Source organism: Bombus pyrosoma, unplaced genomic scaffold (genome assembly GCF_014825855.1).
Source record: "Bombus pyrosoma isolate SC7728 unplaced genomic scaffold, ASM1482585v1 HiC_scaffold_4725, whole genome shotgun sequence".
Lineage (NCBI taxonomy): Eukaryota > Metazoa > Arthropoda > Insecta > Hymenoptera > Apidae > Bombus > Bombus pyrosoma.
In genome coordinates, this window is record NW_025219985.1 from 297,487 (window position 1) to 312,439 (window position 14,953).

Consider the following 14,953-nt stretch of genomic DNA (forward strand, 5'->3'; position numbering starts at 1 on the left):
TCGAGACCCAGGTATCGCATTCGCGATCCCACCCCGACGGTTTCTCCCTCCATGTTTATGCTCAGACCGGGCGGGGGAGCCCCCCGCTTGTTTTTGTCGTAGAACCAGATGGCCTCCGACTTCACAGGGGAGACTCTTAGGCCCAGTCCGCGCACCGCCCGTATCACGCATGCCGTTGCGACTTCGCCGACGCGCAACGTCTCGTGCCACCCGCGGCCCCCGACCAGGACCAAAGTGTCGTCAGCATAACACACCACGGCCGCGCCCGGAGGCATCGGGCAGCGCAGTACCTCGTCATACGTAATGATCCACAGAATCGGCCCCAATACCGAACCCTGCGGTACGCCGCGCTCGACCGGCCGCCTTTCCTCCCCTTCCCTGCCGGTGTAGCATACCCACCTGTCGTCGAGGTAGGCACGGATCAGCCGAACGAGGTAGGTGGGAACCTCGAAGTGTTCCAGGGCCGCCACTATCCTGTCCCACGTTAAGGAGTTGAACGCGTTGACGATATCCAGAGATACCGCCAACGCCACGCCGCCACGGGAAGTCATGTCTTCTGTGCGTGCCCGCACGCGCCTGATCGCGTCGATCGTAGAGCGCCCCTTCCGGAAGCCATACTGGCTTTCCTGCCAGCTCGGTACTTGCTCCGCCATGTGTCGTTCCAGTCGGGCGGCGACGACTCTCTCGAGGATCTTACCGACCTCGTCCAGCAGCTCGTTCCGTCGTCGCCAACTGCGGGCCCTCAGGTACCGTCTTCGTGCCCGGACGCATCTCGCCCTCAGCTCCGCGATGTCGGGGGTCCACCAGTGCACGGCTCTGCTCCGCCCAGTACCCAGCGTGGTTCGTGGCATGGACGCGTCGCAGATTGCCGTCATGTCTCGCCGGAGGTTCTCGGCCTCTTCCTCCACGCTTGTTTCTGTCTGGGTCATCGGTGCCTCCCAGTTCCAGGCAGCCACTGTCGCAGCCGCTCGAAGTAGATCTCCGTCCTTCTCCTTGCTTTTCCACCTTGGTGGTGGGCGCGCACTTCCTCTTCTCCGTGTGTCGCGGCCATTACCGGCGGTCACCGTTCCAGGTCCAGGCATGCCTTTCACCTCCATGAATATGTAGAGGTGGTCCGAGAGTGTCTCGATCCCTTCAGCTACTCTCCAGCCTGTGATTCGTCTGAATGTGTCAGGGGAAGCTCAAGTGATGTCAACGACTGAGCTCCCCCTCCACGTCACGCAGGTGCTGGTCGTGCCCCTGTTCACCAGCAAGAGCCCAAGTCCCGCGGCCCAGTCTGACAGCGCGCGGCCGCGCGCGTTGGTTCTGGGGTTTCCCCATTCCGCTGAGTACGCGTTGAAGTCTCCTAGCACCAGTATCTGCCGGGGAAAGTGCCGTCTGACGCAGTCGCCAATCCCGTCCAGAAACTCCTCGAACGCTGCCCATCCGCTGTTGGGTGATACGTACACGCCGACCACCACCATCCCTGCCCACTCGACCGCGACGTATCCGTTCCCGCGCTCCAGCGGGACTCCGTATGTGTGCGCCCCCGGCATTGATGTCCAGGTGACCGCTACCATTCCGTCTGCATCTCCGGTCCAGTCCGGGGCATCTAGAACTCTATATGGTTCGGCCACTACTGCTAGGGCGACCGCGCTCTCTCGTACCGTTTGGTAGAGCAGGTCTTGTGCTCTTCTCGACCGTCCTAGGTTGGTATGGAGGATGCGCATTCTCAATCACCTAATGTCTTCGCCTCCGTGGCTTCCTCCGTGCCAGCCTCTCTGCTCGCCGGCTCAGGGTCGGCTCCCTGCGGCAGCGAGTCCCTCCCGCTGCCACTTGCGACCGTGGATCGGCGGGTGATTCCTCCTGCTTTCTTCTTCGGGGGGGGGGCGCAGGCCGGTCCCCCCATCCTATGTACCGATGGTGCCCCGAGCGCCTCGCAGATCAGGCATTTCGGGTTCGCCGCTGTGCACGCTCTGGCTTGGTGTCCCGGGTCGCCGCACCTGTAGCATAGGTGCCCCCTGTCCTCCTTCGAGGTGCACATCCTGCTTACGTGCCCGGTCTCTAGGCACTTGTAGCATTGCAGCGGTCTTCTCTCGATGGCTTCGACTTTCGCCATCGACCAACCTATAGCGATCCTGCCAGCCTGTGCTAATTTTCTCACCGCCCCGACCGGGCCTCGCATCCATACAGATCCAAGGCCGTTTCGAGCGAGGCGGGTCTCCCCCAGTCGGATGTCCTCCGCCCTGCAGCCGCCTTCCTTCGCCAGGGTGTTCCTTACGTCTTCTTTGGTGGCCGAGATGTCTATCCAGATCACCCTTGCTTCCGCAGCTCGGAAGGGTGTCGCCACGCGGACCTTGCTTGGGTCCAGGATCTGGGTCAGCCGCGCTGCCAGCGCAGCGGCCTTCTCCCTTTTCTGGTCCTCGGGGACCTCCAGGACGACGCCTCCTGTTAGTGCTTTGCGCATTCTCACGGTGCTGATTCCGACCTCGGCCAGTGAGACGTTGTCCTTGGCCTCAGCCAACACCTCCGCATATGATCGGCTCGTTCTGTCCTTCAGCGTGATAGTCACCGCTGAGGTTCGCGTTGTATGTAGGGGGCGGGCGGCTTGTTCCCCCCCCACCCCTAGCGCGTTCTTCGATCCTCCCTCTAAGGCTTTCCTCGGGCTCTTTGCCCTTATCCTGGGAGTTATTTTCGCCGGTTGCTTTCCGGCTGCCTCCATTTTCTTCCTTCTTCTTCCTTCGACCGTCTGCCATTCCGTGGCGGTCGCTTGTTCTTCCTCCCTCGTTGCTGTGGCTGGTGTTTCCGGCTCCTCCGGGTCTCTTCTCGTGATCTCCTCGGGGGCGGCCTCCTTTCCTATTCTCTTTTCGATGGACTGGATGCGTTCCTCCATCCGTTGGGCCAGCGAGGAGCCCAGTTCTTCTATCTTGCGATCGATCGCGTCGAGGCGCGCTGTCTCGCTGCTCTTCTCTATCGTGGAGCGCGAGGCCAGCTCTTTTCGAAGCGCATCGTTTTCTGCCTCCAGCGCCGCTATGCGTTCTTCCATTATCGCAAGCGCGCCAGAGGCGGGGTCCGCCCTTCTAGCCATCTCCGTTACCCCGCGGACTATGGTCGTCGCCACTTCCTTCAACGTCCTCGCCTGCGTGCCCTTAAGGTTGCGGGCTGTCTCGGCCATCTTGGTGAGTTCGGACGTCTGATGGATCAGTTCCGCTCCTATGTCCGCCGTTGTAGATGCTTCCATCTCTTTGGCGCGTTCTGTGGGGAGTTCGGTGGGTCCGCCAGTCTTCCTTTTCTTCGCACGAGGAGCTTCGACAGCGGAGGTCACCTCTACCTTCGTCGCTTCCTCCGTCTGCGAGTTCCCCGCATTTGATGCGGAGCATACGAACCCTTCCTTAGGGGGAATCGCCTTCCTCATGCTTCTGGTGCTGACCTGCGTCGGCCCGACAGCCAGCTCCGCTTCCCCCTCTCTTCTCATCCTTTCTTCCTTGTCTTTTCTGACTTTGTTTTCCTCTTTTCCCATTGGGTGCGCAAGACGGCCACCTGCACCGGTCGCTGTCCCTTTCGAATAGCCCGCGCGGCGCACCTTCGGCGTGCGTGCCAATATGGCTGCGTCCGCGTGGTTCCCTGGGTAGCTCGTGCAGCGGCGCTGTTGTCACGCGTCCCAATGTGGCTTCCTCGCTATCCTAACCTCACACGGGGTTATGTTTCGCCTGTCGCGCCTTTCCGGACCGAATTTCTTCGGATTTTATGCCCCCTATTGCTCTCATTCACTAGTCCTTCCCTTTGCTTGCCTTCCTTGCTCGGATTCTCTAGTTTTCTAGAGATTTCGACCACGATCACGGCTCCGTCCTTTCTCACACTTGCACTCCTGCCATTCTCCCTGGTTGTCTCCAGGTTGGTTGAGTCTGGAATGCGGTGAATGCGTATCCTCGTGGCTCGTGTCGGCGGACTCGCTTGGGTGATCCCTGTGGTCTTGTCTGCCTGACCTCTGAGGGCGATATGCCCGTGAATGCTAAATTTTCGAGGTAATCTAGGAAATCGGTGTATTGAGGAACCTCCTTATTCGGTAAGGTCAGCTCTCATTGTTGTCTGATATAATCAGGTGATTCCATGCCGATGATGTCGAGTATGAGGGAATTCGAGCTGGTGGATTGTCCTAGGCTGTTTAGTGCGTCGAGATTTTGCCTTACGACATTGATTAGGTCTCTTAAGGCTGTTGGAGAACGTTTAATTATCACTGGATATTTGAGTATTGCCAGGCCGTGGCATGACACGATACGTCGCGGACAGTCATATCTTTGCTTGAAGAGGGCCAAAGCTTTAGGGTAATTGTCCTCCTTGAAGCTTAATGAATTTACGCAATTCGCTGCGTCTCCGGTTATGGAGACCCGCAGATTATGGAATTTTTGCATCGATGTGAGGCAGTGGTTGCTGTCTATTGTTGAAATGAACGTGTTATAGAATGCGTTCCACTGTTCGAATTTCTCGTCGAATGCTGGCAGGCGCATTTCTGGCAAATGCATTTTCGCCTCGGGAAAATCGCTGCCTTTAGGTGCCGACGGGATTGACGGTTGCTCAGCCGGTATCAGCTTCTTCAAGCAAGCTCTTAGGGACATGCAGGTGCGTACCGTCTCTCTTTCCAACGTGGGGTCTCCTTCGCCTTGATCTTGCAACCCCTTTCGATGAGTCGGAATCGTTTCAATTCTTCCTCTAGTTGAGCTTGGCATGTTTCCAAGAGGCAACAGTCATGCTCTTCAGCCTGTTTATACTGATCAATGTGGCCTTGATGATATCGATGTGTTTATCGCGTTTTTGCCGCATGAAATTAATCTTTGCTGGGGTCGGCATGATTACTGGTGTAGACAGACTTACGTGGGTAGAACCTTCTGTTGGCTGAGTGTACAGCTGCGTCGGGACGGTAACTGGTTGCGTGCCTTTGACCGGAGAACACGGATTCGTTGTTCACACTTTTCGTCCAGGAAGTGAGGGTAACGATCCGCGATGCCGATTGGTTATGACCCACTCTAACGAACAGGATATGAAGAAGTCTCCCACCAACGTGGACTTTGGTGGGGTGGACTTTGTTCCTGACGAAAACTTCTAGGTTGGCCGTTGGCTGCCAGGTAGCGAGGGATGGAGTGCAGATGTCCCACGCGACGTAACAGTGTTATTGTGGTTAATGTTCGTTACGTGCTGTACATTCGGTGTTGTTACAGTTTCTGTGCTGTCCTGTTGTGTGTGATTGATACTGTATGTCCTGTTTCGAAGCGACGGAAACAGTTTACGTTGCAGTTGTTTTCTGACTATGCAGCCTTTGTAACTAGCTGGGTGGTTTCCATTGCAATTGTAGCATTTTACATCATTTATTTTTCCCATGTATGGGCAGTTCGTTGTTAGGTGCTTTTCCGCGCATTTGACACACGCCGGGTTTCTGTTGCAATAATTTTTTGTGTATTCAAATTGCTGACACCGTATGCATTGCGGTATGTCTTTTTTGTGTCTAGGTGGCTCCACTGTTATTATTGTGTCTAGAACTTTTTTAATTTCAAAAATTCCTTTGTTATCGTTTTTGGGTTCAAGTTCAATTATAAATAGAGGTAATGGTTGCTTGGTATCATAACTGGTTATATTGCTTATTGATCTTACATGGTGTCCCATTTTAGCTAATTCATCACATATGTTGTTTGTATTTGTTTTGGGGTGTAATCCTCTTATTACTGCTTTGTAGCTTTTTTCTGTTTTGAACTGGTAAGTGTGATACCCAGCGTTTTTTTCCTTTAGTGCTTTTGTCACTTTTCTAAATGATTCTGGGTTGTTAGTTTGTACTTTTACTTGGTCCTGTTTTAATTGTTTTATACTATAGTTTTCATTTCCTGCCGTGTTGTTTAGTAGTTCGATGAGGAGGTCTATTATTTGAGCGTCTATGTAAATTGGTGGTGGTTTGGCGATGCGGGTTGTTGGTTTTTCGGCTGGATTTGTTTCTTTCTCCTCTGGCAGTGCGCTGAAGGAGTTTCGGAGAGTGATTTCTTGTAGCCATTGCTGTTTTTCTGTTTCTGCAGCCCTCCTAGAGTTTGTGTTTGCTGCTATTTTACGTTTTTTATTGGAAGTTACCACCTTCCAGCTTTTATCATGGTGTGATAGTTTATTGTTGATGTTTTTCATCTCGTCGTTCTTTTGTATAGTATCCATTTCTATTTCGTTTGTAGCTGAGCAGTCTTGATCATCGTTTATCGTTTGGTTTAGATTTATTAAATCCGTCGTTTTGTTTATGAAGTAGGTTTCACCTTTATTTGTTATTTTTATTGTTGGTATTTGCTGTTGCATTTTATATTCTCGACCGATTGGCGATGGGCGTTGTCGTTAGTCACTTTATTTTCACCACTCGCCGCACTTTCACTGAAGCACTGTTTCACACGTCCGTTTAGCTCGGCTGCTTGGGCAGATCTGAATTGTACGGTGAGCAATCTTCCTATGGTCGTGTTGACCCTTGGTATTCCTCGTTTTTACGGGGATTTACCAAGGTGAATACCGCTGCTTCCCGCGCTTCCTCGATCGTCTTGATTTCGCTGCGCGATGCCTCTGCGCGGATTATTACCACATTCTTTGGTGGTTTCACCGCGCTCTGCCCGACCTTATTACTGGTCATTTTTACCTTCTCCGCGTAGGAGAGCTGTTTTTGTTCAGTCCTCGCGGTTTCCTCGTCTGCTGTCTCCAGCCGCTTGCTGGCTTGCTGCAGCGACTTATTTACCGCGCTCAGGATTTCCGTTCCTTTCTTTTCTGAACCGGTGCTCTGTTCTAGCTTACCGGTCAGATAACTATTGTGGAGCAAGAGTTCCTCCACTATTCCTCGCATATCCCTGAACTACCGCATGATTGTTACGGTTTGGTCCTTGCTTACCTTCTTGCTAGGATCAAGGCAGAAGGATAAGACTTTACTTTTTATTTCCCCTGCCTGTACCCTAATGTCGGGTACCGGCCGGGTTTTGTCACTTATTGGTTCCGAATCTTGTTGTCTCGCTTTCTTGTCTTCCTCCTCTGTCCTTTTCCTCTTTTTCATTTCCGGGCTTTGTTCCCCCTTTTCTTGTGTTTTCGGCGGTTGCAGGACCACCCCTGGGTGGGTCTATGTCTTCCCGTTTTGCATCCTAGTATCTCATTCTTTCTTCCGATTAATTCCACGGTTTAGTTTATGTCGGGGTCCGCTTCCTTGCTTTCGGCTTTATTATCATTGTCTCCTATTTTTTTCATTTTTTTTTTTGGGTGATATTCCTGTTGTTTTTCTAGGTTGTTGATCTTTTTATTTATTTATAGTGACGATGACACGTGCACTATTTTTCACTTTTTATCACTTTCTTTTTCTATCACTGAATGTCAGTATAGATTGACGCGCTCACTGTCAGGACATACACCTGGTATCCCTTTTGGGCTGATAGGTCCGTCCTGTTTGGATGTTCGCGGTCAACCGTCGAGAACGAGTGCACTCAAGGCCATATGAGTGTTGGCTGAAATAACTGGTTTTCTTATTAGCTTTTAATGTGCAAAAAAGAAAATAAACATAATTAAACATAATTAAAAGAAACGTAAGTGTGTGAAAACTTTAAATATTGCAAATAGTTATATAGGACACAATTCAACAGCAGCGTAAGACTTCCCGCACAAAAGTCGCAGAATCTCAACCCGCAGCCAAATCTAGTGACTAGGACGGTGGGGTTAGAGGACAACCAGGAAAGCTCAAACGAAGAAAAGCACAACCACAACCTGGACCAATAAAAGAGGCCACAACGCACCGTGGAATTAATCGGAAGAAAGAATGAGATACTAGGATGCAAAACGGGAAGACATAGACCCACCCAGGGGTGGTCCTGCAACCGCCGAAAACACAAGAAAAGGGGGAACAAAGCCCGGAAATGAAAAAGAGGAAAAGGACAGAGGAGGAAGACAAGAAAGCGAGACAACAAGATTCGGAACCAATAAGTGACAAAACCCGGCCGGTACCCGACATTAGGGTACAGGCAGGGGAAATAAAAAGTAAAGTCTTATCCTTCTGCCTTGATCCTAGCAAGAAGGTAAGCAAGGACCAAACCGTAACAATCATGCGGTAGTTCAGGGATATGCGAGGAATAGTGGAGGAACTCTTGCTCCACAATAGTTATCTGACCGGTAAGCTAGAACAGAGCACCGGTTCAGAAAAGAAAGGAACGGAAATCCTGAGCGCGGTAAATAAGTCGCTGCAGCAAGCCAGCAAGCGGCTGGAGACAGCAGACGAGGAAACCGCGAGGACTGAACAAAAACAGCTCTCCTACGCGGAGAAGGTAAAAATGACCAGTAATAAGGTCGGGCAGAGCGCGGTGAAACCACCAAAGAATGTGGTAATAATCCGCGCAGAGGCATCGCGCAGCGAAATCAAGACGATCGAGGAAGCGCGGGAAGCAGCGGTATTCACCTTGGTAAATCCCCGTAAAAACGAGGAATACCAAGGGTCAACACGACCATAGGAAGATTGCTCACCGTACAATTCAGATCTGCCCAAGCAGCCGAGCTAAACGGACGTGTGAAACAGTGCTTCAGTGAAAGTGCGGCGAGTGGTGAAAATAAAGTGACTAACGACAACGCCCATCGCCAATCGGTCGAGAATATAAAATGCAACAGCAAATACCAACAATAAAAATAACAAATAAAGGTGAAACCTACTTCATAAACAAAACGACGGATTTAATAAATCTAAACCAAACGATAAACGATGATCAAGACTGCTCAGCTACAAACGAAATAGAAATGGATACTATACAAAAGAACGACGAGATGAAAAACATCAACAATAAACTATCACACCATGATAAAAGCTGGAAGGTGGTAACTTCCAATAAAAAACGTAAAATAGCAGCAAACACAAACTCTAGGAGGGCTGCAGAAACAGAAAAACAGCAATGGCTACAAGAAATCACTCTCCGAAACTCCTTCAGCGCACTGCCAGAGGAGAAAGAAACAAATCCAGCCGAAAAACCAACAACCCGCATCGCCAAACCACCACCAATTTACATAGACGCTCAAATAATAGACCTCCTCATCGAACTACTAAACAACACGGCAGGAAATGAAAACTATAGTATAAAACAATTAAAACAGGACCAAGTAAAAGTACAAACTAACAACCCAGAATCATTTAGAAAAGTGACAAAAGCACTAAAGGAAAAAAACGCTGGGTATCACACTTACCAGTTCAAAACAGAAAAAAGCTACAAAGCAGTAATAAGAGGATTACACCCCAAAACAAATACAAACAACATATGTGATGAATTAGCTAAAATGGGACACCATGTAAGATCAATAAGCAATATAACCAGTTATGATACCAAGCAACCATTACCTCTATTTATAATTGAACTTGAACCCAAAAACGATAACAAAGGAATTTTTGAAATTAAAAAAGTTCTAGACACAATAATAACAGTGGAGCCACCTAGACACAAAAAAGACATACCGCAATGCATACGGTGTCAGCAATTTGAATACACAAAAAATTATTGCAACAGAAACCCGGCGTGTGTCAAATGCGCGGAAAAGCACCTAACAACGAACTGCCCATACATGGGAAAAATAAATGATGTAAAATGCTACAATTGCAATGGAAACCACCCAGCTAGTTACAAAGGCTGCATAGTCAGAAAACAACTGCAACGTAAACTGTTTCCGTCGCTTCGAAACAGGACATACAGTATCAATCACACACAACAGGACAGCACAGAAACTGTAACAACACCGAATGTACAGCACGTAACGAACATTAACCACAATAACACTGTTACGTCGCGTGGGACATCTGCACTCCATCCCTCGCTACCTGGCAGCCAACGGCCAACCTAGAAGTTTTCGTCAGGAACAAAGTCCACCCCACCAAAGTCCACGTTGGTGGGAGACTTCTTCATATCCTGTTCGTTAGAGTGGGTCATAACCAATCGGCATCGCGGATCGTTACCCTCACTTCCTGGACGAAAAGTGTGAACAACGAATCCGTGTTCTCCGGTCAAAGGCACGCAACCAGTTACCGTCCCGACGCAGCTGTACACTCAGCCAACAGAAGGTTCTACCCACGTAAGTCTGTCTACACCAGTAATCATGCCGACCCCAGCAAAGATTAATTTCATGCGGCAAAAACGCGATAAACACATCGATATCATCAAGGCCACATTGATCAGTATAAACAGGCTGAAGAGCATGACTGTTGCCTCTTGGAAACATGCCAAGCTCAACTAGAGGAAGAATTGAAACGATTCCGACTCATCGAAAGGGGTTGCAAGATCAAGGCGAAGGAGACCCCACGTTGGAAAGAGAGACGGTACGCACCTGCATGTCCCTAAGAGCTTGCTTGAAGAAGCTGATACCGGCTGAGCAACCGTCAATCCCGTCGGCACCTAAAGGCAGCGATTTTCCCGAGGCGAAAATGCATTTGCCAGAAATGCGCCTGCCAGCATTCGACGAGAAATTCGAACAGTGGAACGCATTCTATAACACGTTCATTTCAACAATAGACAGCAACCACTGCCTCACATCGATGCAAAAATTCCATAATCTGCGGGTCTCCATAACCGGAGACGCAGCGAATTGCGTAAATTCATTAAGCTTCAAGGAGGACAATTACCCTAAAGCTTTGGCCCTCTTCAAGCAAAGATATGACTGTCCGCGACGTATCGTGTCATGCCACGGCCTGGCAATACTCAAATATCCAGTGATAATTAAACGTTCTCCAACAGCCTTAAGAGACCTAATCAATGTCGTAAGGCAAAATCTCGACGCACTAAACAGCCTAGGACAATCCACCAGCTCGAATTCCCTCATACTCGACATCATCGGCATGGAATCACCTGATTATATCAGACAACAATGAGAGCTGACCTTACCGAATAAGGAGGTTCCTCAATACACCGATTTCCTAGATTACCTCGAAAATTTAGCATTCACGGGCATATCGCCCTCAGAGGTCAGGCAGACAAGACCACAGGGATCACCCAAGCGAGTCCGCCGACACGAGCCACGAGGATACGCATTCACCGCATTCCAGACTCAACCAACCTGGAGACAACCAGGGAGAATGGCAGGAGTGCAAGTGTGAGAAAGGACGGAGCCGTGATCGTGGTCGAAATCTCTAGAAAACTAGAGAATCCGAGCAAGGAAGGCAAGCAAAGGGAAGGACTAGTGAATGAGAGCAATAGGGGGCATAAAATCCGAAGAAATTCGGTCCGGAAAGGCGCGACAGGCGAAACATAACCCCGTGTGAGGTTAGGATAGCGAGGAAGCCACATTGGGACGCGTGACAACAGCGCCGCTGCACGAGCTACCCAGGGAACCACGCGGACGCAGCCATATTGGCACGCACGCCGAAGGTGCGCCGCGCGGGCTATTCGAAAGGGACAGCGACCGGTGCAGGTGGCCGTCTTGCGCACCCAATGGGAAAAGAGGAAAACAAAGTCAGAAAAGACAAGGAAGAAAGGATGAGAAGAGAGGGGGAAGCGGAGCTGGCTGTCGGGCCGACGCAGGTCAGCACCAGAAGCATGAGGAAGGCGATTCCCCCTAAGGAAGGGTTCGTATGCTCCGCATCAAATGCGGGGAACTCGCAGACGGAGGAAGCGACGAAGGTAGAGGTGACCTCCGCTGTCGAAGCTCCTCGTGCGAAGAAAAGGAAGACTGGCGGACCCACCGAACTCCCCACAGAACGCGCCAAAGAGATGGAAGCATCTACAACGGCGGACATAGGAGCGGAACTGATCCATCAGACGTCCGAACTCACCAAGATGGCCGAGACAGCCCGCAACCTTAAGGGCACGCAGGCGAGGACGTTGAAGGAAGTGGCGACGACCATAGTCCGCGGGGTAACGGAGATGGCTAGAAGGGCGGACCCCGCCTCTGGCGCGCTTGCGATAATGGAAGAACGCATAGCGGCGCTGGAGGCAGAAAACGATGCGCTTCGAAAAGAGCTGGCCTCGCGCTCCACGATAGAGAAGAGCAGCGAGACAGCGCGCCTCGACGCGATCGATCGCAAGATAGAAGAACTGGGCTCCTCGCTGGCCCAACGGATGGAGGAACGCATCCAGTCCATCGAAAAGAGAATAGGAAAGGAGGCCGCCCCCGAGGAGATCACGAGAAGAGACCCGGAGGAGCCGGAAACACCAGCCACAGCAACGAGGGAGGAAGAACAAGCGACCGCCACGGAATGGCAGACGGTCGAAGGAAGAAGAAGGAAGAAAATGGAGGCAGCCGGAAAGCAACCGGCGAAAATAACTCCCAGGATAAGGGCAAAGAGCCCGAGGAAAGCCTTAGAGGGAGGATCGAAGAACGCGCTAGGGGTGGGGGGGGAACAAGCCGCCCGCCCCCTACATACAACGCGAACCTCAGCGGTGACTATCACGCTGAAGGACAGAACGAGCCGATCATATGCGGAGGTGTTGGCTGAGGCCAAGGACAACGTCTCACTGGCCGAGGTCGGAATCAGCACCGTGAGAATGCGCAAAGCACTAACAGGAGGCGTCGTCCTGGAGGTCCCCGAGGACCAGAAAAGGGAGAAGGCCGCTGCGCTGGCAGCGCGGCTGACCCAGATCCTGGACCCAAGCAAGGTCCGCGTGGCGACACCCTTCCGAGCTGCGGAAGCAAGGGTGATCTGGATAGACATCTCGGCCACCAAAGAAGACGTAAGGAACACCCTGGCGAAGGAAGGCGGCTGCAGGGCGGAGGACATCCGACTGGGGGAGACCCGCCTCGCTCGAAACGGCCTTGGATCTGTATGGATGCGAGGCCCGGTCGGGGCGGTGAGAAAATTAGCACAGGCTGGCAGGATCGCTATAGGTTGGTCGATGGCGAAAGTCGAAGCCATCGAGAGAAGACCGCTGCAATGCTACAAGTGCCTAGAGACCGGGCACGTAAGCAGGATGTGCACCTCGAAGGAGGACAGGGGGCACCTATGCTACAGGTGCGGCGACCCGGGACACCAAGCCAGAGCGTGCACAGCGGCGAACCCGAAATGCCTGATCTGCGAGGCGCTCGGGGCACCATCGGTACATAGGATGGGGGGACCGGCCTGCGCCCCCCCCCCGAAGAAGAAAGCAGGAGGAATCACCCGCCGATCCACGGTCGCAAGTGGCAGCGGGAGGGACTCGCTGCCGCAGGGAGCCGACCCTGAGCCGGCGAGCAGAGAGGCTGGCACGGAGGAAGCCACGGAGGCGAAGACATTAGGTGATTGAGAATGCGCATCCTCCATACCAACCTAGGACGGTCGAGAAGAGCACAAGACCTGCTCTACCAAACGGTACGAGAGAGCGCGGTCGCCCTAGCAGTAGTGGCCGAACCATATAGAGTTCTAGATGCCCCGGACTGGACCGGAGATGCAGACGGAATGGTAGCGGTCACCTGGACATCAATGCCGGGGGCGCACACATACGGAGTCCCGCTGGAGCGCGGGAACGGATACGTCGCGGTCGAGTGGGCAGGGATGGTGGTGGTCGGCGTGTACGTATCACCCAACAGCGGATGGGCAGCGTTCGAGGAGTTTCTGGACGGGATTGGCGACTGCGTCAGACGGCACTTTCCCCGGCAGATACTGGTGCTAGGAGACTTCAACGCGTACTCAGCGGAATGGGGAAACCCCAGAACCAACGCGCGCGGCCGCGCGCTGTCAGACTGGGCCGCGGGACTTGGGCTCTTGCTGGTGAACAGGGGCACGACCAGCACCTGCGTGACGTGGAGGGGGAGCTCAGTCGTTGACATCACTTGAGCTTCCCCTGACACATTCAGACGAATCACAGGCTGGAGAGTAGCTGAAGGGATCGAGACACTCTCGGACCACCTCTACATATTCATGGAGGTGAAAGGCATGCCTGGACCTGGAACGGTGACCGCCGGTAATGGCCGCGACACACGGAGAAGAGGAAGTGCGCGCCCACCACCAAGGTGGAAAAGCAAGGAGAAGGACGGAGATCTACTTCGAGCGGCTGCGACAGTGGCTGCCTGGAACTGGGAGGCACCGATGACCCAGACAGAAACAAGCGTGGAGGAAGAGGCCGAGAACCTCCGGCGAGACATGACGGCAATCTGCGACGCGTCCATGCCACGAACCACGCTGGGTACTGGGCGGAGCAGAGCCGTGCACTGGTGGACCCCCGACATCGCGGAGCTGAGGGCGAGATGCGTCCGGGCACGAAGACGGTACCTGAGGGCCCGCAGTTGGCGACGACGGAACGAGCTGCTGGACGAGGTCGGTAAGATCCTCGAGAGAGTCGTCGCCGCCCGACTGGAACGACACATGGCGGAGCAAGTACCGAGCTGGCAGGAAAGCCAGTATGGCTTCCGGAAGGGGCGCTCTACGATCGACGCGATCAGGCGCGTGCGGGCACGCACAGAAGACATGACTTCCCGTGGCGGCGTGGCGTTGGCGGTATCTCTGGATATCGTCAACGCGTTCAACTCCTTAACGTGGGACAGGATAGTGGCGGCCCTGGAACACTTCGAGGTTCCCACCTACCTCGTTCGGCTGATCCGTGCCTACCTCGACGACAGGTGGGTATGCTACACCGGCAGGGAAGGGGAGGAAAGGCGGCCGGTCGAGCGCGGCGTACCGCAGGGTTCGGTATTGGGGCCGATTCTGTGGATCATTACGTATGACGAGGTACTGCGCTGCCCGATGCCTCCGGGCGCGGCCGTGGTGTGTTATGCTGACGACACTTTGGTCCTGGTCGGGGGCCGCGGGTGGCACGAGACGTTGCGCGTCGGCGAAGTCGCAACGGCATGCGTGATACGGGCGGTGCGCGGACTGGGCCTAAGAGTCTCCCCTGTGAAGTCGGAGGCCATCTGGTTCTACGACAAAAACAAGCGGGGGGCTCCCCCGCCCGGTCTGAGCATAAACATGGAGGGAGAAACCGTCGGGGTGGGATCGCGAATGCGATACCTGGGTCTCGACATCGACAGCCAGTGGACGTTCGGGCCGCACTTC

The 14,953-nt window shown here is 53.0% G+C and overlaps 2 protein-coding genes across 2 annotated transcripts; one reads left to right on the forward strand and one right to left on the reverse strand.

Moving 5' to 3' along the window:
* Nucleotides 1-1,711: 1,711 nt before the first annotated feature.
* LOC122577492 lies at nucleotides 1,712-3,499 on the reverse strand. Its single transcript, XM_043748824.1, has one exon. It carries the CDS (start codon nucleotides 3,497-3,499, stop codon nucleotides 1,712-1,714), a length of 1,788 nt encoding a protein of 595 aa, XP_043604759.1.
* A 7,921-nt stretch (nucleotides 3,500-11,420) lies between these two features.
* On the forward strand, nucleotides 11,421-13,208 carry LOC122577493. Its single transcript, XM_043748826.1, has one exon. It carries the CDS (start codon nucleotides 11,421-11,423, stop codon nucleotides 13,206-13,208), a length of 1,788 nt encoding a protein of 595 aa, XP_043604761.1.
* The last annotated feature ends 1,745 nt before the right edge of the window (nucleotides 13,209-14,953 follow it).

Excerpts from the sequence above, each read along its gene's own strand:
- LOC122577492 (XM_043748824.1), bottom strand. The coding sequence starts at position 3,499 with ATGGGAAAAGAGGAAAACAAAGTCAGAAAAGACAAGGAAGAAAGGATG.
- LOC122577493 (XM_043748826.1), top strand. The coding sequence starts at position 11,421 with ATGGGAAAAGAGGAAAACAAAGTCAGAAAAGACAAGGAAGAAAGGATG.